The sequence below is a fragment of the Festucalex cinctus genome, chromosome 15 (assembly GCF_051991245.1).
Source record: "Festucalex cinctus isolate MCC-2025b chromosome 15, RoL_Fcin_1.0, whole genome shotgun sequence".
Classification (NCBI taxonomy): Eukaryota; Metazoa; Chordata; class Actinopteri; order Syngnathiformes; family Syngnathidae; genus Festucalex; species Festucalex cinctus.
In genome coordinates, this window is record NC_135425.1 from 16,678,763 (window position 1) to 16,700,401 (window position 21,639).

General features: G+C 39.9%; 1 protein-coding gene across 15 annotated transcripts in view; it reads left to right on the top strand.

The window, feature by feature from the left end:
* Positions 1 to 21,639, top strand: part of skor2 (SKI family transcriptional corepressor 2) — a 91,018-nt gene that overhangs the window by 60,529 nt on the left and 8,850 nt on the right. For 4 of the 15 annotated variants that reach the window (XM_077497693.1, XM_077497692.1, XM_077497696.1 and 1 more), the window contains 4 exons: positions 1,154 to 1,227; positions 5,514 to 5,598; positions 12,053 to 12,211; positions 19,375 to 21,258. In XM_077497693.1, the coding sequence (XP_077353819.1) occupies positions 12,128 to 12,211; positions 19,375 to 21,258 (1,968 nt within the window). In that variant the 5' untranslated portion in view covers positions 1,154 to 1,227; positions 5,514 to 5,598; positions 12,053 to 12,127. Of the gene's footprint in view, positions 1 to 494; positions 533 to 1,153; positions 1,228 to 5,513; positions 5,599 to 12,052; positions 12,212 to 17,951; positions 18,114 to 19,374; positions 21,259 to 21,639 lie in introns of those variants that run through there. The other 11 variants (XM_077497691.1, XM_077497690.1, XM_077497694.1 and 8 more) reach the window with 6 other exon arrangements.

Below are 21,639 nucleotides of genomic sequence, written 5' to 3' on the forward strand. Positions count from 1 at the left end.
TATTTGATGTATTTATTTCCAGAATTAAAATGCTTATCTTACATCTCTTAGGCAAACTCCATCTGAAAGTCTTGTCAGTGACAAATGTGTGACATGTGAGCACATAATTAGAAAGACTAACGGTCGAAAAGTAGTGTAAATGATTTGTGTCTTTCTGAAATTGAGGGTTAAAGCCTCAACGCTTCAGCCAAAACGAAGGCAACACACAATAGAGTTCCTTAACGACATCTGGACAACTCACATTCAGGGACTGCTGCACATAGAAACATTGCGCTGCAAACACACGCGTGCAACGCAACACACCCGGGTCAACACGCCGGGAGTGGACCCCCAATGGTGACACTGGCAGCATCCTCCATTAACTCCATTACGCACATATAGAATGCATGGATATGTGTCACTGTCTCCAGGTCAGAGACAAACGGATACCTGATGAGACGAGGTGAGACAGCGGCAAAATAAAATGGAACAATGACTGGGACGCAGATGGAAGAGAGTAAGGTCACTTAAACGACTTTAAGGATACATTTACGTGAGTAAAATGTAGTAATCATAATAATAATAATAAGAAGAAGAAGAAGTATTTTTGAGGAGTTTCATGTCCAGATGATTTAGTTTTTCAAAATGAAAGTATGATTTTAACATTTTACTCATATATTTGGATCTTTCTATACCACTTGTAGTCCTTACCCTGGTGGGTGAGCTGGCGCCTATCCCAGGCCAGCTGACTTTGTCACGTTGGACTGGTTGCCCAGCCAAAAGCAGGGCTCATATAAACAAACAAGCATTTACATTCACACCTATAGACAACAAAGTCCTCAACACTTTTTAAAATTTGAGAGTATGCCCAAGTACCTGGAGAAAATAATGTAATTATGAGCAGGAGACAAGCCAAGTCAAAAGACAATATGCGTCTTGTTTGTTTGTGCTCCGTTTGTGACAAACCAAACAGGAATCGGCAGCTCGCTTAGTTAGTTAGCTAGCTGGGGAATCAGCCAGTACTTAGGCCCCAATTATCCACTAAATCTGCCTCTCTCTAAATGAGATTATTGCTACACGCACAAGCTGAAGCTCCCATTGGGTTCCATTAACTTTGATTACTCCTCATTATTTACTTACAGCTCTGCCACTGTTATTGCTTTCACTTACGCAGATGCCCAGACAGGGAGGACCCGAGCAGGGAGGCGATACAAGCGCGGAGAAGTTATATTTCATAAATGCATAAACGTAAGTAATAAGTGAGGAATATGCACCTAATTGCAGAATCACAAAATGTAAGTAATGAAGCCAAAACAGTGGGCTTGCATTTTTAAGGTTTTGCTTTCGTATGTTTTGTTTTCGGAGATTATCTGACACAAAGGACAGCTTGGTGGTATGATGCTTAGCACAACTGCCTCACTTTTACAACTTGAGAGATTCTGGGTACAAATCTTGGCTCCATCCCGCCAGTGTGGAGTTTGCATGTCCTCCTTGAGAAGATCTCTACATTCAAAACCAAAGCAAGAGTAGTTGCTACTAAGATGAGAAATGTTAAAGGAGTGTTTACTAGGATCTTAGTTAACTCATTTGCTCCCAAAGACGTATAAAAACGTTCTATTTTAAACATTGCCATGGTCTCAAAAACGTTGTTGTTGTTTTTTTATACTAGAGCATAAAGACGGCTTTGATGCAGCCTCTGACCTGAAGTGGTCGTTAAAGCAATGGTAGTTATTACAAAAAAACAGCCAGCAGGTGGCAGCAGAGTATAAGAGATCAACCAAGGCCATGTTACAACAAGCTCTTTTCTTCAGATTTGTGAATAATAATGAAACTTAGCTATACTCTAATGCTAATTGCTGCAAAACAGAAACAAATACAAACGTACTTTTTTTTTTTTTTTTCCTGATGGAAGAAGAGACTCTAATCTTTCTTTTGGTAGCTTCCATGGTTTTATAGCAACGGAACACAATATTCTGTGCGCTTTGCAAAATCAGTCGAAAATCCAGTAAAACAGCCGGGAGCGAAAGGGGTTGCTTGACACAGATGACAGAAAGTAGAGGAAAACATTTGTGTTTCTGAAACTGAAATATCTTAATTGAAGAGCTGAGTAAGTCCTTTTGTATAATGCATGAGGGCCGCTAAAAAATGGACGACGGACTGTCAATGGCACCCGGACCGTAGTATGAACACCACTGCACAAGAGTGTCCATATTGTGTGTGTTTCAGTGCACTAGCACATTGGTTAATAAGATGTAAATCTGTATCAAAGTAAGATAATAGTAAGAACTACAGTGGGTTATTTATTCGTATAAGCCAAGAGGTTATTGTGCTTAGACCAAACGTCAACTATATGTCTGGCCGTAATTGAAAAACAAGAGCAAACAATGACAAGAAGGAAAGAGGAAAACACTCCAAAGAAGCGTGTCGGCTCACTTGTCATTTTGGGGCCAAGCCCAATGCTCAGGGCCAGTTTTCATTGTCTATCGTCTTAGTGTATAAAGCCAGTTGCTACATTAATATCGAGAAGCCACAGCTGTTTGCCTCCAAACTTTCTGACAGCAGCAAAAGAGAAGCATGGGAAGTGAGGTGTGCCGGATGGTGAGGTTGTGGGGGTGGAGAGAAATGCAGAGAGACTATGAAGTCAGCTCCAAGGCCTAATTTCACCGACATTGTCCCTGGCTTAATTGCAAAATTCCCTCCATGTCTACTTCCCTCCCCATTGCGCGGCTCTGTGGCGCTCCAAGGTAAAAAAAAAAAAAAGGCAGGATCTAATTTCATTTTGGTTTGTCTTAGGACAATTCTTACATGTTTAATTCTATCCCAATTTCATGTAATCAGGCGGAAGACTTCCCCAGGGGGAGGGCAGCACAGGTCAGGACCAGGCCGTGCTGTTTACTAATGTAATTGGTCGCACCTTTATTCTGTCGCCGTTGTCTTTTCTCCTTTATCTTTATATCCTTCTTTCTCTCCTTCCACCCTTCCAAGTCACACCATCTTGCGCTCCTCCTATCTCTTTCCCTTCATCCTCCCCTCCTCTGGGCCAGGTCGACGTATTTGTTATTGTGATTTCATATTTCCTCCCATCCATCCATCCCTGCCTCGGCAGCCTCTGGACATTGACTACAAAATCCATTATCATTTGTATATTTTAATTATGCAAATGAGGATAGCTCAGCTGGCCTGTTGGAGGCTGCAGGGGAGAAAGCAGGAACTCCATTGCGGGTGATTACAATTCATCCGCTCGTCTCGCTTTAATTGTAACAAGCTAATTACCGTGTTTCCATTTAGTTTGAACAATGCCAAAAAGAAAAGGAAGCAGTGATAGCTCGGGCTAACTCGTGTGGCAAAGCTAGCTGACGGGCATTCGGGGAGGGAGGGGGAGGTGAGGGAAAACAGCCTGGAAAGATCCTTGGAAAACTGATGCAGCAATATTTTGACAACATACAAATAATTTGCCACATTCTGCTTCATGCTTGCATACTACCCGAACATGCCAGACTACAATACGCAAGACAAGCCTGGTTCTCACTAAATTACAAGTTAGCTGACTCACTTTTGAATCTAGGCTGATTTCCAGGTTTCATCAACAATTAGAGTGGACAAAGGGCTGATGTGTGGCAAGGTTTGACTCGTATTTTTCCCTTGACTCCAGAGGTGAGGGACTGGATTCAAATGATTTGACTCGCATGAGATTCGACTCCCCAGTTTAAGTACATGACTTGAGCATGACTCGACTTGACTTTGACTTCGGCAAGCAGGGCTGTAGTAATCGAGTATGGATTAGACCCTTTTTTTTTTTTTTTTTTTTTGTCACTGATTTGACTCAGATTTCATGGAATTTGACTTGGACTTGCCTTAGGCAAAATAGTTTTATCAACTTGACCGAATCAACTATATTTTTATTCCTGAAACTTAATAACATCCTTCAAAAGAAACTTAAAATATTTTTTTTCAGATTACCAAAAAGCCCAGAACAGCACGAATTCCATTTTTAAAATATGCCATGCTGACTTACGCATGCCTGTGAAAATACCAATATAAGGTCTAACATCTGCGCAGATTTCAACCACATTACTGTCAATGTTTTGTATTAAAACGGAAATGTAGCACTATTGATTGAATTATAATAACAAACTGGTCTGTTTTATTGCACAGTGGAGAAGCACGTTGCCACGTCAAAGGGTGTGGTGGTAGACACAAATACAGTCAAGTAGGGCGAGGAGGCAAAGAATTCGGTCAAAAAATGTTTAACAAATAAAAACGAGGAGGCAAAAATGATCTATGAACAAAGAAATAAAAAAATAATAATAATAATAATAAAGTCCAACAGAGTAAAACCAGACAAGGCATGGAACAGAAGCGGCAGCATGACAGGAGGAAAACGACAATGAATCGACACAGAAAGAGGGGAAACAAGAGACTAAATACACACTAATTAACACGAGACACAGCTGGGCAAGACACGTGGCAGAGGGTTCTGATAGGTTGACACACGAGGAAGTCAGGCAAACACAGGTGGGCAGGACAATGATTGACGAGACAATGGGAGACACACAAGGAAAGCAGAACATAACAGATCATAAAAGAAACTTAAAGGAACATGATGACAAACTCAAACAAAACCCACTCAAAAGCAGAACTCCGACAAAAGCAAAAAACAAACCAAAACCCAACCCAAACCATGACACGCATATACACACCGTAGCGTTTCATGTGCTTTATTGTAGTTCACAAGCCAAGTCTGGATCCAGATGGTTAAATGGCTCACCCTAAAGTAGTCTACCAATCACATTTAACTTGATACAACAATTTGCTTTCCAAAGCGGCATTTTGTCAGCTGACTGAGGATCAACTTGAGCCTGTCCCAAATCCTGACACAATCCCCCCTCTTGACTAGCCATGCAAACAAGTTTAAAGTGCCTCTTCTGTCCTATGTGATTTAAACGAGGAGCTCGGAGAAGTGTGTTTCCTAAAAGACATTAATAACAAAACTGCTGAGAGTAGGAGTAAAGTGATAGTGAGGGCAAAAATACAGTACGACTCTTGTGACCATTACGTACAGCACACGCTCCAACTTAAAAGAACAAAGCCGGTAGCGGACCAATGAAGACGGCGTTCGCTTTTGTGCTCGAGGTGTTCTGCCTCATCTTCTCTCGATTCAGTTCTTTTGCCGGTGAAATGAGTCCGGGGCTTCTGGGGATCAGGACCAGGCCTCGGCTGAGCAAGATCTCATTATCTCTCCTTTACATACACCCATGCACGCACGCACACACTCTCAGATATGTATTCACACGTGCAACAATAAGGGGAACCCGATATGTATGTCATGTCATGAACATGTCTGCATATAGCCCTGTAACCTTTATTGAAAATGGGTTGTTTTACAATAGGACCTCAAAAATGTGTTTTTGTTGTTGATCGACACATAAATATACCATTCAGAGTCACTTTTCTCCACATGCTGTCCATAAATTAAAGTAAAAAATGGATCCAGATTTCAGGCGAACTAACCTTGCCTTCATTTTTGTCTCCAGCATCCAACTTGGGCGCACCCCTTGCCATCTTCCACCTTCTCCATGCCCACCTACTTTGCGATGTCATCAGGGAGACTCTTGAAAGGTATTTGAAATTGTCTTCCTTAATCATTTCGCTGATCCCGCAGGACACGCGATGACACGATAGTGGAGGAGGGTGGGGAATACGGGCATGCAATCCACTTCAGGAAATGCTTCTCCAAGGGCTTAGAAAGGAACGCCCGGTGACACAGTTGGAAGCAAAGAAGGGCGACAAACCAAAGTTCCACAGTTTTCTTGTTGTACAGGAAGAAAAGAAAAAAAAAACTAAAAGGGAATGATAATGACATTCTTTGCTAATCTTGCTGTGAGGTCTTTATTGGATCATCGACCTATTTAAGCCAAAGTATTGAAAAAGTCTGACCTGTATTGTAACTCACGATGTGTTGGAATTATGAAGTGTCGAATTTCCCAGGTTATGTTATGACTTATTGTCTGAGTCACTGTCCATGGTCCTGAAGTTTGCTTGGGTTCAAAGAATTGTGATTCATCATGACTCGACTTGACCCAACTGTCCCTAATTACAACACAATAGTTTTGATTGTTTTTTTAATTTTGTTATATGTATTCTTTTACTATCTGTAAACTAAATTCCTAAAAAAATATATATGTATCCATTTATTTTTAAAATGTCATTCCACAACATTCTAATTCATTCAAATGCACCTGTATCATGGAAATATTTATTTATTTATTTATTTATTTTATGTGTATAATACTGTGCATTTATTTAGTGTCTAAAAATGACGCTTTCCACGATCAGGATTTTTCAGCCAATCAGCGATTAATGAGTTAGAAAAAAACGATCACTGATTTGATCAGAAGATGGAGCAAATATATATTTAAAAAACTTTTATATTTACTGCCATTTGCAAGGGATAAGGGCTTTCCCAGCCCACAAATAGTTAAAACAGTATAATTGACCTCAACTGAAACGCATGGGGGGGAAACAAATCTTCAAAAAATGCTGACAAACATTAAATGCAACATGTGATGTCTTATTTAGTGGAGCCGGTCAATGATGTCATTGTTCAATCGGGAAAATTAAGAGATTACATCTGATCAATGATTTTGCATAAAATGCTAATTATCATCAGACTCTTTTAAAGTGTTTGCATGGAAAGTTGCATCTGATTTTGTAATAACTCTGGATTATGTTCAATGATATACACAGATGTCACGCTATAGGTTAAATCAACACTATAAATACCAGGCGGTCTTAGGATAGAGACTATCCTTGGTAAATATGTAGCGGGTCTTTAAATCACTTCCTACAGCTGCTAAGTGATGCTCACCTGACCTATATCAACATATATAATGTAAATGCAATGTTTTTAGACCTATTTCTTCATTTGGTATAACATGTTGTGTCTCCACACAAACAAAGAAGAGACACACAAAGTCCAATCTATATTGACTGATGTGTGATGACTTTCCTGTGCTTTTTTTTTTTTTTTTTTACATTTTTTTATAATGAAAGCATCACCACTTTATTCGTCAATCTGCATGGGGCGGACAGCAGATATTTGTGAGCACATTCCAAATCCAACTTAACCAGCAGTTGGGGATCAGAGAGAGGAAGTGAGAGCTCGAAATCTAACATTCATTAAGAGATCAGACATTCAGAGGATCATCTTTAAACTGCCCCTGGAAAAATAACATTTTAAATCGCACAACATGACTTTACATGCACTTTTGCCTGTATGTACTGCTTTTATTTCAGTCACAGCAAATGACTCAAAACCCACAACAGTGTTGTTGCGGCTTAAATCTATCACAGTCGAGCAAGAAACATTTGAGGCGCTATCATGACAATTTTCCTAATGGCAGTGTTCCAAATGTCTTATTTAAAACATGCCACAAATGACACAAGAAAATGACGGTATCCTCTCCTAACCTGTGCCCAACATTCTTCTACCTTCATTGTCTCGAATGCTTTCCATTAAAACTGTCGATATTAAAACTCATGGCCAATCATCCGGGATTTGTCCTGCAACATCTGGGCACTATTTTAATAACCCACATATGTACCCCCCTCATAAAAATCAACATGTTGCTCCTGCTGAGAGGGTCCATTTGAAAGCTAAGTGAGATCGAAATAAGTACAAGTGAGCGTAGTTGTCATCATTAAGCAAAGTGGCGCCACCCAAACTGTCCTCGTGCCCTTAAAGAATCCCAAATAGGCCCATCTGTCCATTTTACACTCTGTGATTCTTAGCAAGCCGAGCCCTCGTGGGTGTAACCCTGCAGGGATTTGATAAAGAAGACACAAACATATTTATGCTGCCAGATATGAATTTTTTTAAGTCTATGTTTTATGGGGAAAGCTGTGAAAGAACGTGTGTTTTAGGAGTCAAATGGAGGATGCAGGGACAAATCAGGCCAACTGGATTACAATTCTGTGTTACACTGTTTTGAGTTTGGAATTGGCAACCTTTCTTTCTTGTCAAGAGTCGGTTAAATGAAACATTTTTGGTTTACTTAAGTATTTTTGTGGAGGAAAAAAGGTACTTTTATGCAGTTACATTAAATTGAACTGCAATATATTCTGCTTGCAAATTTTTTTTTAGCTATTACTAATTGTGCTATTGAAGTCACACGACAAGGTTTCACCAATCCAACCTAACCACCACAACTAGCAATAGTAGGTGAGTCACATGACCAAGTTCCGGTCAAGATCTGCAAAGAGAAGCAACGTTTTCAAAGTAATTTATGCCAAGTTGACTTGTTCCGTTTTTCTAAATTGTCATGTTTTGGTTTGGTGGGAGTGGGTTTTTGTTGTCTTTTGGTGTTTTTGGTCGTTTGTCATGTGTTCCTTGTTTCTTCCCTTGTCCCGTTATGTCTAACCACGTCCACCTGAGTGTGTCTTCCCTTCCCAGTGTATCCACCAATCAGCTTCCCTTGCCACTTGTGTCTTGCCCAGCTGTGTCTAGTCATTGTCATTAGCCTGTGTGTATTTAGTCACCTGTTTTTCGTTCGGTTCTTGTGGAGTCATTGTGCTTGTAGTATCTGTTGTGCCTGTTCATGTTCATGTCCCTGTTTTCCTTGCCATGCCTTGTGTTTGTTTTTGATCTTGTTAATTTTTTCATAGTACCTTGTTTATAGTTTTTGTTAATTAAATCCCCTTTTTTTTACCTGCATCCCTGCCTTGCCCTGTTTTTTGTTGCCCCCTGCATTTGGGTCCTGCCTCCAACACCCCCATTTCGTGACATAAATAATCACTGCATGATGAGCCTATTGTGATTTTTCAGGGGCGTAAGCCAAGAAATTAAGATTAATTATTCTTTTCTTTTCTTAATTCTTGTTTTTAAATATTTAATTTATAACTATCTTAGTTAAAGTGATATAATTTGGCAATTTTGCACATTCCTAGGTCTGTGCAATTAATAAAAATTCAATTACAATTTCAATTATTAAACTCCACAATTGCAAAATCAGCATAATCGTTTTGAAAAAAAAAAAGAAAATAAGTATTAATACTAATTTTGAGTTGTTTAAATTGATACATTAGCACCTTTTTTAATTTCAAAATAACTAATTTAATAAATTATGTGTGGTCCAAAAGTAACTAATCTAATTATGTTTCAAAAGAATTTTATTTCTCTTAATATTTTTTACGTTTCAACATTTTCTTGTTTCGTACCAAAAAAAAAAAAAGATCAACCTAATCGAATTATTACCACATTAATCATAATTAATATTTTCTTCATAATCGAGCATCCCCACACATTTCATTTTGATATTTTTGTCTATTTGACGTTCATGCTCTAATTAAAAAGAATGAAATGAAAAATCAGAAGTTACTCATCAGTTACTCGAGCTTTTTTTGTTAATTAAAGACATTCATTATAAATATCAATGCATATTAATGAACATGCAGATATAGTAGCTTATGAAATCTGTTTTTTCCCCTCTTTTGTCTAAGCATAACATCTGGCATTTAAAAATAGATTATACTGGTGTTAAAAGGATAATAATCCACCAGAAAAATCTCAAGAAAAACATCTTGTTTGTGTTTGCACTTGAGGCCCGTCAGTGAGCATGCGCCATGCGCGTGTTCATAAAAACATTTTAAAAACAAGGGCTCACATATCTGTAAACATTAGCGTTGTCAGATCAGTGTCACGCCTCTTTCAGCCCTGCTTTTAATCCTTCACTTCCACTGCTATATAGGGGTATTTATGAGTGACCAGATCAGTGAGAGATCAGCGAGAATCATCATAACAATGAAAGTGATGATAAGATCTGTTTTGATGAGCAGTCTTAATGTGAGCTTTTAGCACAGCAACAACAATCCATGTGGAAACGACACAAATAGGAAGGGAAAAAAAAAAGACTGCAGTATACGAATACATTTGTGTGTGTCCATATGAACCGCACACCCAAACACAGCTCATATGAATTGTTATTTTTAAATACAAAACACCAGAGCGGCTATTTGGCTGAGCAATAATTATTTTTCTGCAACAATAATTATTAGCTTTTAATTCTGTTGTTCACTGTTTTGCCCGATGGCCCTTCTTTGAAAAGCAGACGCGCTAATTTCAAATTCGCAGCCCTAAAGCAAACTGCATGAAGCATTTAACTTGAATATCAAATAATTACAAATCAAATAATTGAAAAGTTAAAGCGCAGGCGGATCGTTATTGAAATGCGTGAGGCAGTGCTTCCTGGAACACTGTCTTGTTGTGTGAGGTCACTTTAAATATTTGTTTCAATACTGGGACATTAATTGATTCTTTTATCTTGAGAGAGCATTATTTTTGTATGTGCTATACTAGAGTCATCAAAAATCAAAATCTTGCAGGTCATTTTGTGTAAACAACCTGATTTGTCCTGGAATTCACGTGTTTGTGTCTTTCGCAAGACAAAACAAACAATAAATGAAGATTAACTGCTCATAGTCTAATCTGGTAGAGTCTGGTGCTGCTATGCAGTATGTTTGATGGGATTACATTCAGGATTACACAATTAAAGCATATCTGGTTGCAGGGCTTGTCACACTGTTGTCACTCACTAATGTGAACCAGTATAATAGCTTTGGAATTTTCATTATAGTTATTTTGTTTTGAATTTAATTTGAATTAGTTTTATAAGTTTTAGGTTTTTTTTTTAAAGTGCTTAATTGTAATGCAGTTTTAGTATCACTTTTCTTTTTTCAATTTAATATTGCAAGATCTTTGTGTAGTAAAATAAATAAATAAATAAATAAATAAACAAACATTGTTTTACTGTACAACAGTCCACAGACTTACAATTATAGAATTACAATAAGTGCAGGGCATAATAGTGTTTCTAAAGTAAGATGCATCATCAACCTTACACAGCAAAATTCCAGGATTAAATTTTTGGGAGTTGATTTTAACTCCCAAAGTGTAATTTTGACATTTTCAGAGTTAAATGGTGCCCAGGGCAGGCATTTTTTTTTCCCACATTGTTGATCACCTAGTATCAAATTTAACACTAGGAAAACTGAGAATAGTTGATTGTCTACTCCTGTACTGTTAATTTGACTTTACTTAGTGAGTTAAAAATGGACTCTTTCCCAGTCTTAAATATTTAACTAAGTGTTAATTGAACTCTGTAGAGAGTGTGGAGCTATATGAACTCTGTAAACTCTGTCATCTAGTGGCACTTTTTTTTTTTTTTATTGGATGTGTTAAAATGAAAAGAAATTAAAGAAAATTAAAAACTTGTTAAAGTACAAAGTATTGACTCAAGTAACTACCCAAGTACAGTAACATACTTAGTTACTTCCCATCTTTGAAAATAAGCAAGTCTCTACACACACAAAGTAAATTTACTGCGGATTGTGTTTTAATTTATGCTATTAATAGCACAGTTTTTACCAAGTCATCCTATATTTGTGTGAGAGTAAGCTCATACAGGACTTCCTCCAATGCCAGTCAGCTGATCTCGTATTCTAACTAACAGCAACAATTACATCCACGCAGTGATTGGAATCATCGTTGTGCTGGTCAATAACGACTCTCTCCCTCTGACAGTTTCATTCTCGTGGACGTCTTCTGTCTTCCCGCTTTCAGCTTTTATTTGGCCCTTCCATCACTCGCCATGCCACCTGGTGATTAAGCAGTAAATTAACCTCCTGGCCTCATCAATAATAAACGGATAGAGAAAGCTTTTGGTTGTTCCGTTTCCTGTCTGCCACGCTAATAGACCCCTTAACGTTCACATTAACATAGCTCTTGTTTACTCGGGCAGATGGACAGACGAGGCCAAAACATGGACGAGCACAAGGCGAGACGCATAAACGCATCATGGATCTTGTATAATGTGCAGACACTTACTCGCATTTTAACCGCACGGGGATGCCTCAGAGGTCATGTGATCGAATAATGTCTTCCAGAAGCTTGGACATGCGCGATAAGCTTATACAATTGTGTTTATGTCGAAAATGCTACCTCAACTCTTCTAGGAAATCTCGACTTACTTGTACTGTATGTGTATTAAATCGAATTTCGTCATTATATAAACAACAGATTGGCCTCGATGGTGGTTGATCATCCAGGACAGAACTTTTACCACGTCCATTGAGTCCGAGTGAGCCATCTTCCATGTCAATCATTGAGGTGGCTGACCTGAGCTGTGCTGGTAAGACGGTTGGAAATGCCCAAACCCGTTGGGTTGAAGACATGGAGGTAGATACAATAACCTCCCCGAATATACAGTAGCTCTGCACAAAGTCTCTGAAAATGAAAACGTTTTTTTAAAAAAACAAAACAAACAAAAGCTAACTAAAACTCCCGTATTTTCCGCACTTTCAGGCGCACCGCATTATAATGCACACCTTCAATGAATGACATATTTTAAAACTTATTTCATATATAAGGCGCTACAGTAGAGGCTGGGGTTACGTTATGCATCCATTAGATGGTGCTGCGCTAAAGGGATTGTCAACAAAACAGTCAGAGTCAAACTTTATTCATAATTTACAAACCAGCTTTCTGACAACTTCATTCACTCCCAAAATGAATAAACAGCTGTTTTATTATTTTCTCTGAGATAAAGTATTAGTATTAGCGATCCAAGATGGCGAGATTTCTGCGCATGCGCGTCACCGATCGTGCAGGGTCACCGATAGCGTCTTGACAGCGAGACCTGTTGCGGCTCAATATTGATCCATATATAAGGCGCACTGGATTATAAGGCGCATGGTCAGCTTTTGAAAAAATTGAAGGCTTTTAGGTGCGCCTTATAGTGCGGAAAATACGGTACATATTATGTCTATAAAACTGATTAAAACTAACTATAACTTTTGTGAAAATGGTGTTCATTTTTATTTTTGTCTATATTGTACATGAGCTTTCTGAATTAATTTTAGATAAGCGGTTCTTAACCTGTAGGTCAAGACATACACCCAACTTCTCTGATTCATGATGACACATGCCGCTTAATTGGCTATCATTGGCTGCAGGTGATCACATATGGTGTTCCACAGGGTTCACTTCTGGGGCTTCTGCTGTTGTCATTTTATCTGCTGCCCCTGGGTTCCATCTTAAGAAAACAGTGGTTGTTTTGAAGTACTTGTAGTAAATACAGAGTTGAGTTGAGTAATGAGAGACAGCCCACTTAATGCCTGTACTTTTAATTGCAATATACTGACAGATTCAGTTGATTTCCGTTCTTTATAAATTGGAGATTGGCCAGCTTCTTAAAACAGATGGGATTCATTGGTGTTTCACAACTTACTTTTCTGACATTAGCCGTGCTATAGAAACAGGATTGCACTTCTTTTCAAATGTTCTCATATCGTTTAAGATATTACAGATATGAGTACAAAGTTATTAACAATGAAATTCCTGTCAGAAAACAAAGCTTATGCACACTCACAAACGGCAAGAAAAAACAGTAAAAGCCTTATGGGACCACATTTGTGGTATTTCATTTGAACGTCTTTTTCAGGTCTAAGTGCCAATCTTGTGAGTTGCCTTGATTTTATGCCCCACATAAAATGGCGCCGTTTGCTCCACAATGGCCTATTTAAGTTACATTACCTTCAAATATTCCCCAGTAAAGAAAATTAAGCTGTGATACTGTGAGATCATCCAGTTAGTTATCGTCTCCCCGTAGAAGGGATGTCACGTTGACACCCTGTGGAGAACACAATCATTCTCTTGGACAAAAGGTAATAGTCTTATACGGTGTGCCCCGAATAGTCCACTTCCCCCTTCTCTCAAACCATAAACTTAAGCATTTAGAGGTGTTTTAGCGCTGAAAAATATGCACAAAAATACAGGCGTGGTGAAAATAAACTAAAATGATGGGTTAACACGCTAGCTAACATGTTTAAATTGCATATATTAAAGTCGTTGTCATTTCTGGAGACACTAAATTTGGATCCTCCGGATAATACTTTTTTTTTTTTTTTGAAAGTAGTCCTTGACATCCTTCAAACTGCCCCAGTTATTAGTCTTGGTTGCATTATTTATTACATTGATTTTGTAGATCAACATGTAAGTTAGGCGAAGTGGTAAATGTGTCGGTTTAGTTATTATTGCATGAAACTGGATTTAATGAATTCATTCAATCACATTCTTAACAGTGTCTACAGTTACAAGTAAATCATACGTTAAAATATATCAGAAAAAGTGAAACATCAGGATACTGGATTTTTATAAACAGCTCCAAGAAGCTTGGGTCATGCTTCCTGTACCCCTTCGCCCCTCCGCCCCTGCCCCCTTCTGACCTTGTAGCCTCTCTGCTTACCTTTTCAAATGCTCTGTAGCGCCCAGCAGTCTGTCTGCACAGGAGCTAATTGGCTTCAGTATTCACTGTTAACGTCTCATTACTCATTCCACTTAGAATAACTTGCACAAGTTTCCTTGTGTCCAGGGGTCATTAGAAGCAAAGGAAGCCTTTAATTATGAACTCTGGATTATTGAGTAAGTAGGCTAACCATCACCCAGCATGTCTGAAATGCTCTATCTCCCATATCCAACACGTGTTAGTTATCTGAAGTGGATTTTTTTTTTTTTTTTTTGCATGATCACATTATCTTGATTACATTTTGAAACATGTGCATATGGAAAAAAATAGAAAATTATTACATTTGTGTATTATTATTATTATTAGGGATGGGTGAGTGCCGATACCAGGTATCGGTATCGGGCCGATACCAGCCTTTTTTCTAGTACTCGAGTACTCGTGACGCAGACGAGTACAAGCGACCGATGGCAGAGGGGGAAGACGTTAAGTGAGTCCTCCTTGCCTGTAACTGGCGCTAGCTTGCAGCAGTTTTTCACCAAAACTTCACCGGTTTGGAAATACTTCAAAATTGTGAATCCTAAACTAAAAAGAGCATTTTTGTGTTTTATTTTGAGCGTTAAGACTATTGAAGAGTGACTGTGCATGCTGTTTTTTTTTTTTTTGTCAAAATTAAAGGAAATATATTTGTTTAAAAATATATTTTAGTTTTTTTTTTTTTATTTGTCAAAATGTACTACTGGTATCGGCAGTTGGTATCGGTATCGGTGAGTCCTGAGGGTCTGGGTATCGGTCTGAAAAAAGTGGTATCGAACATGTCTAATTATTATTATTATTATTATTATTATTATTCCCAATAATGTGTATAATTTTAATAATTAATTAATGTAATAATCCCCATTGCTTGTCAATGAAATGCATGCTCATCTTCAGTCTGTCGTGCTAATTGATATGCCCGAGGCATGCACGCATGCGCATCTCCTTCAGGCTGAACAACACCGACTATTATCAAATAGCATCATGGCGCTTTTTGCTCAAACTTTAAATGTCCTCCTTAAAATGTCGCATTTGGATATCCAGTCGCGAAAGAGGAGGATGACCTGCCTGCACGGTGACAATCCGCTTCCAAGCCTCACTTTCTGTAATAAAATGGCGCAATAAGAATAATCATCCCCATTATAATTTGTCCTCCAATTTGCTTAAGATGTGTGTTAATTGTAATGGCGCACTAAATCTTTAGTGAACACAAGAGTTGCAATCGGTAAGAGACGGCGCAGTATTAAGTAAGGATTACATTTGGAGCGACCATATTGTAGCCTACATCTGCTTTTTAATCGCCACTAAATGAATGGAGCGCTTTATTCTTGGCTCTAATATACAAAAATGCACGCCTTAATTATTTTATACCTCAATTCGGAGCGGAATATATTCATCCCATCATTTTATTATGAACTATAGAGGCTTGGTGTTTAGAGAAAGGGGCGTTGGGGGGGGGGGGGGGGGGGTACATTTTAGTATGGTAATCACTCACCTGGGGCGTGTTGCATTTATTGACAGCTCTGATGTTAAATGTCTCAAGCTCACTTAGTGTTGTACCTCTTAATTTATTATGTTTCCATCTTGCTTCAGTGTCCGCGCGCGCTTCACTGGTTTGACCCTCCGAAATCACCAAGCGTTTTTTTTTTTGTTTTGTGTTTTTAACGCATGATTAATTTCTCAGTGGGGCGACGCCTAATGCATTATGAAAACAGTGTAATGTAGTCCAGATGCATTGTATTGAAATCAGCTCTTTCCCCCGCTTCACGCGGTTTAGTCATACTCTGCTTTTAAGAACATTTGGGAACATTGAGGCGTTTAATTATCTATGATTTCAAGGCGGGCGATTCTTGTTCAAGTTTTGAATACAAATAATATTGTTATTTACAGACAATTAATTCATGACAGATAAACTTGGTAAAACTTTCCACTATATTGCGATCAAAAACGAAAATAAAATATTTGGTTTTATAAATCTCATCGTGACGTCACTTCTGGCAGCCACGCGCGGCCCCGCCCCCTCGCTTGTATCACGCACGAGACAAAAGCTACGCGCTGTGACGAGGTCAATTGGTTTGAAAAGGAGCAGATGGGACTCGTGTGGCGCGTTCAAGAACAGCAAAAAAAATAAATAAATGCCACCGGCCCATCTCAACTTGCACCTTAACAATTGATTCCCGATATGGAATTGAATTATTATTATTTTTTTATAATGACGTAATGTCCAACTTTTTCTTTCCACAACATGGCCACTGAGCAATCTGCCCTAATATAATAATTCTGAACAATGTTCATGCACTTCTCCCTCACGAAAATGAAGAGAGTGACGACAACCTTCAATCTGGGTTACATGGCTTTATATTTAGGTCTGCCTGCTCCCATCTGTAATTTGGCTGCGTATTTTTAGTGGATGGAGTAATTGAGCAGCAGGGGCGGCATGTTAAAAGAAAAAGCAAGTGGAGCAGAGGAGTAACTTAAAAAAAAAAAAAAAAAAAAAAAAAAAGGAAGTCTTTTGAGAGAATTGTGGTATAGACCCCAAACTATTTAGTCAGATACTATAAGAGAGTCTACCAGCTCACTTTGGGTAGAGGTTGGTATACCCTGCACTGGTCGTCAGTCACTCGGCAAATAGACAAACAATCATTTACATGCACTCCCAGATAAATGGACAATTTTGAGTCGACAATCAAACAGTGGACATGGAAACTCCACTCAGGATGGCCAGAGACAAAACTTGGATCTTTAACTTCAGAACTGTAAGGTTCCATTTTAATTCAAATATTGGAAAGTATAACACATATATAGACACAAGCTAAATAAATAAATAAATAAATAAATAAATAAAACGTTCAAAAAATAAATACAGGTTTATTGAGGTTGGTATGGTGAATCTTCCTGTGCTGAAGTTAGCCCACCATTTTTTTTATCTATTAAAATAAAGCACAAACAATAAAAACAAAAAACAAAAATGTACAAATATCAACAAATCTCCTTTCCTGTACACTGAAAAAATGGGGAGTACTTGAAAAAGTTTAGAAAGGTTGCACTCAGAAATTCTAGTTTAATTAGAATTTCTGATGTGAAAAAAACTTTACTAGCTTTTTTCAAATTTACTAGATTTTTTTTAAGTAAATATCATTCCCCGTTTTTTTCAGTTATACCTGAAGTTCCTTAATCAAACTGAGCAACCTGTTCAAACTAAATGGAACGCGGCCCTAATCAGTGTCATATATAGGCCACTGAAATTACACATAACTCTTTAAAAATAAGACCGTAATACACATTAACACGTTGGCGGCGGTGGTATCCGTTTCTTGAATTGTTTTGTTTTTATATTTCCGTATAAATTTGACGTCACTTGCGGGAGCAGAACGCGTTGGTGTGAGTGTGGCGCGTGCACGTGTCCCGCGTGGTGGGCTGAGCTCGAACCGCACGCCAATCAAACAGGAGCGAGCGAGACAGAAAGAGAGAGAGAGAGCTTGAGAAGGAGTGAGGGAGGGTGAGAGAGAGAGAGAGACGGATTAAGTCGGCGCGTGGCACCTCTGAAAGGCGAATAAAAGCGGCGCGTGCGTCCGCGGTTTAGTCACATCTGACGAGCTGCTTCACTGTAGTTAGTTAGACCCGGTTTAAAAAAAAAAAAGAACAAGAATCAAATCTATAACGCGGCTGCCAATAAATTGTGGTTATTTATTCTCTCGTTAAATAAAATGAGTTTTTCATGCTATGTAGGATAAAGTCATTTTTCAAGTAAGACGGATATTTTTTTTTTAACTAACATTTTGGAGGACTCGGCTGTTGGAGGTAAGCGCGCGACAATTACGAGTTGACTCTATACACATGAAGAAAAAAAACAGTATTTCTCCTTTGCACTTATAATCTATTTTTTTTGTTGCATTTATAAAGATAAATTATTTTCGTATTCTTGTTGAGTAATCTCGTTAAAAAAAAAGTATGCGTGGCTTTTCAGACAAAATTATACACTTCAAATTTGATTTCACATTGTTCTTAAATAAAATCAATTGTAAAGAATTTCCATTGATGTTTACAGTGGTTCATAAATTGCCGTTGATACCGCAAAATTGCAAAAATACGTAGTAAAACTTTTATATGATATGATATAATATGAGTACACATTCTTGGTGATGTTTAACTAATTAACAGATTAAATATTCTGTTAAAAAAAAAAGCTGTTATCGTTTGTATTCTATCTTGACGTTTTATTCAAAATGCAGGCCTATCATACGTGAATTATTAAAAACAAAATAATAAGATGTGAAATATTAACATACCCCAGGGAAAATACCTTTGCTGCGTTTTATTATTTCATATTAAAAAAATAATAATTTTTGAAGAGTTAAAATATTACATGAGTATTGTGTAGCAATTAATGTAATAAATAATTATGTCTTGCCATTAACTTTAAGCCCTTGAAAAGTAAAATGGCCTTAAATGCTTCTAAATCTAAAAATGATGCAGACACATTCAATCAAAAGGAGGTTGCAGGAATACAAACTGCAAATTTAGTTCAAATGTGTCATTAAAAATTGTCTTTGAAAACAATTTCATGACTGATTTATTAAAGTATATCTGAAAATGAAATTAGAAAATTATGCGTAACAGTATGTGTGTCACATTTTGACATTTAGCATATAACAAAACATTTTCATGAGTTTTGCTTTGCATTTTAGTATGATAATAATAATAATAATAATAAGTAAAACATTTAATGATTTTTATGATCTCAATTTATTTCATGTTATTTAATGTTAGAGTGGTTGGTTGGACTTTGTTATAAATAACATGGAAAGAAGCTTTTTGTGTATGGGGGAATAGAATTATAACTTGAAATAATTTAACTTTTCTGACTTCAACCTTCTAACCTAGTTAGACATAAAACAGCTTACATTTCTTATTTAATCTAATATCTATAATGTAATCTATAATACAATTATATAAAGAAAAATTTCAATTTTTACACAATCTGGTCTATGAGTGTCTTTATTTCTACAACATCAAAACTTCTTTGGTCTTTTTTTTCTTTTCTTTCATTCTCCATCTGCAGGTTTGTTGCAGCATCATGGACAAGTCTCATCTTTCCAACCCCAATGACATCATCATGACAAGCTCAACAGGCCCATACCCGCCAGAAGCCCTGACTCCTCCCCGGCCCAACCACCTCCACTCCTCGTCTTCCTTATCTTCGCCGTCGCCCTCGTCTTCCTCCTCGCCCCTCAAGCCCAATCAGGTGGGCCAGGTCATCCTGTACGGCGTCCCCATCGTGTCGCTGGTCATCGACAACAACGAGAGACTTTGCTTGGCTCAGATTTCCAACACGCTGCTGAAAAACTACAGCTACAACGAGATCCACAACCGCCGCGTGGCGCTGGGCATCACCTGCGTCCAGTGCACGCCCGTCCAGCTGGAAATCCTCCGCCGCGCCGGCGCCATGCCCATCTCGTCGCGCCGCTGCGGCATGATCACCAAGCGCGAGGCCGAGCGTCTGTGCAAGTCCTTCCTGGGGGAGAACATGCCGCCCAAGCTGCCCGACAACTTCGCCTTCGACGTGACGCACGAGTGCGCCTGGGGTTGCCGCGGCAACTTCATCCCCGCCCGCTACAACAGCTCCCGGGCCAAGTGCATCAAGTGCTCCTTCTGCAACATGTACTTCTCCCCGAATAAGTTCATCTTCCACTCCCATCGCACGCCGGACGCCAAGTACACGCAGCCCGACGCCGCCAACTTCAACTCCTGGCGGCGCCACCTCAAACTTAGCGACAAGCGTCCGGCTGACGAGTTAATTTACGCTTGGGAAGATGTGAAGGCCATGTTCAACGGAGGGAGTCGCAAGCGGGCGCTGCCCTCGTCGGGGCACTGCCACTCCATGGGCCCCTTGAAGACCGTCGGCTCGGTGGTGCCTCACATGATGGCGGGCGAGCTGGGCGCTCAGAAACGGGCGCACTTCGACGATGACGACGACCTGGAAGGAGGCGCTTTGTCGCCACGTAAGACGCCGCGTAGTTACCCCGTCATCCCCGTCCCCAGCAAAGGCTTCGGCATGCTCCAAAAGTTCCCGCCCACGTCCATTTTCCCGTCACCGTACCCGTTCCCGGCGTTCGGCCTCTGCCAGCAGAAAAAAGAGGACGGTGACGTTCCATCCAAAGGGACGGGACTGTCCGGTCTTTTGTGGCCCGGACGAAAAGACACTTTTTATCCTCCCTTCTGCATGTTTTGGCCCCCGAGAGCAGCGGGTGGGATCCCCGTGCCCACGTATCTGCAACCTCAACCCGGCCTCTCCTCATTGGCTGACAATCCCTCCCTCAGGCAGGCCTTCCTGGATCTGTCGGACTCCTCGGAGGCGGCCAACGGGAGCGGGGTCAGCGCAAACGTGACCCCTAACAACGGGAGCGCCACATCTCGATCTGGCCTGTTTGACCCCGACTGCACGGCGGTGACCCCTGACCTTCGACCTTCGGAGAGCTGGCTCAAACTCTTAGACAACCCCACGCTCCAAACCCGAAAACCCAGCTACGGCTCGGCCTTCCGCCCGGTCGTCAAGGACGCGGAAAGCATCGCTAAGCTCCACAGCAACGGGGGAGGCGGGGCCGAAGATTTGGGGGTCGTGGGCGGCGGCGGAGGCCACCCGAGGCTCTCGCCCGGCAGCAGCTGCAGTTACGGCAGCGAAAGCGGCGGCGAAGGAGAAGCGGAGGGAGGGGAAAGCGAGGAGGACGGAGAAGTGGACGTGGAGTCCTCCAAGCAGGAAGACGAAGAGGCGGGCTTCTCCTGCCGGACCCCACAAACGAACCTGTTCCTGAGCAACCCCAGCACCTCCCCTTCCTCCGCGGACCCCATCCGACAGGAGTCCCCCAGCTTGCCCGCCTCGTCGCCCGCCAGCCTGCCGCTCTCCAACTCCAGCCCGCCGCACAGAGAAGAGCCGTCTTACAAAAACGTAAATATCCCCGCAGGCCACGTCAGCTAATTATTATTGAAATGGTGTTGCAGCAGGCAGCGATGTGATCTGCATAAGCAGATTGATAGGCCACCTCCCCATCCTGTAGGAATTGAAACAGTCACCCCACCCTGATCTTGGTTAATAGAGCCTGGCATGTGGGCTGTTTAATGGCCACTGTGTGTTTGTTCTCGCAGTGGAACCTCAGCCTGTTAGGGCAACTCTAATCTTTAACCTGTTGACACTTGCACTGCGGAGGGGGGAGAGGCAAGAGAGAGGAATCAGATTCATTGACCAAGTATCTAAAACACAAAAAGGAATTTGTCTTTACAGTCGCAATCCGTCCGAGAAAGATGAAAAATAATGACAGGAAGGAGAGGA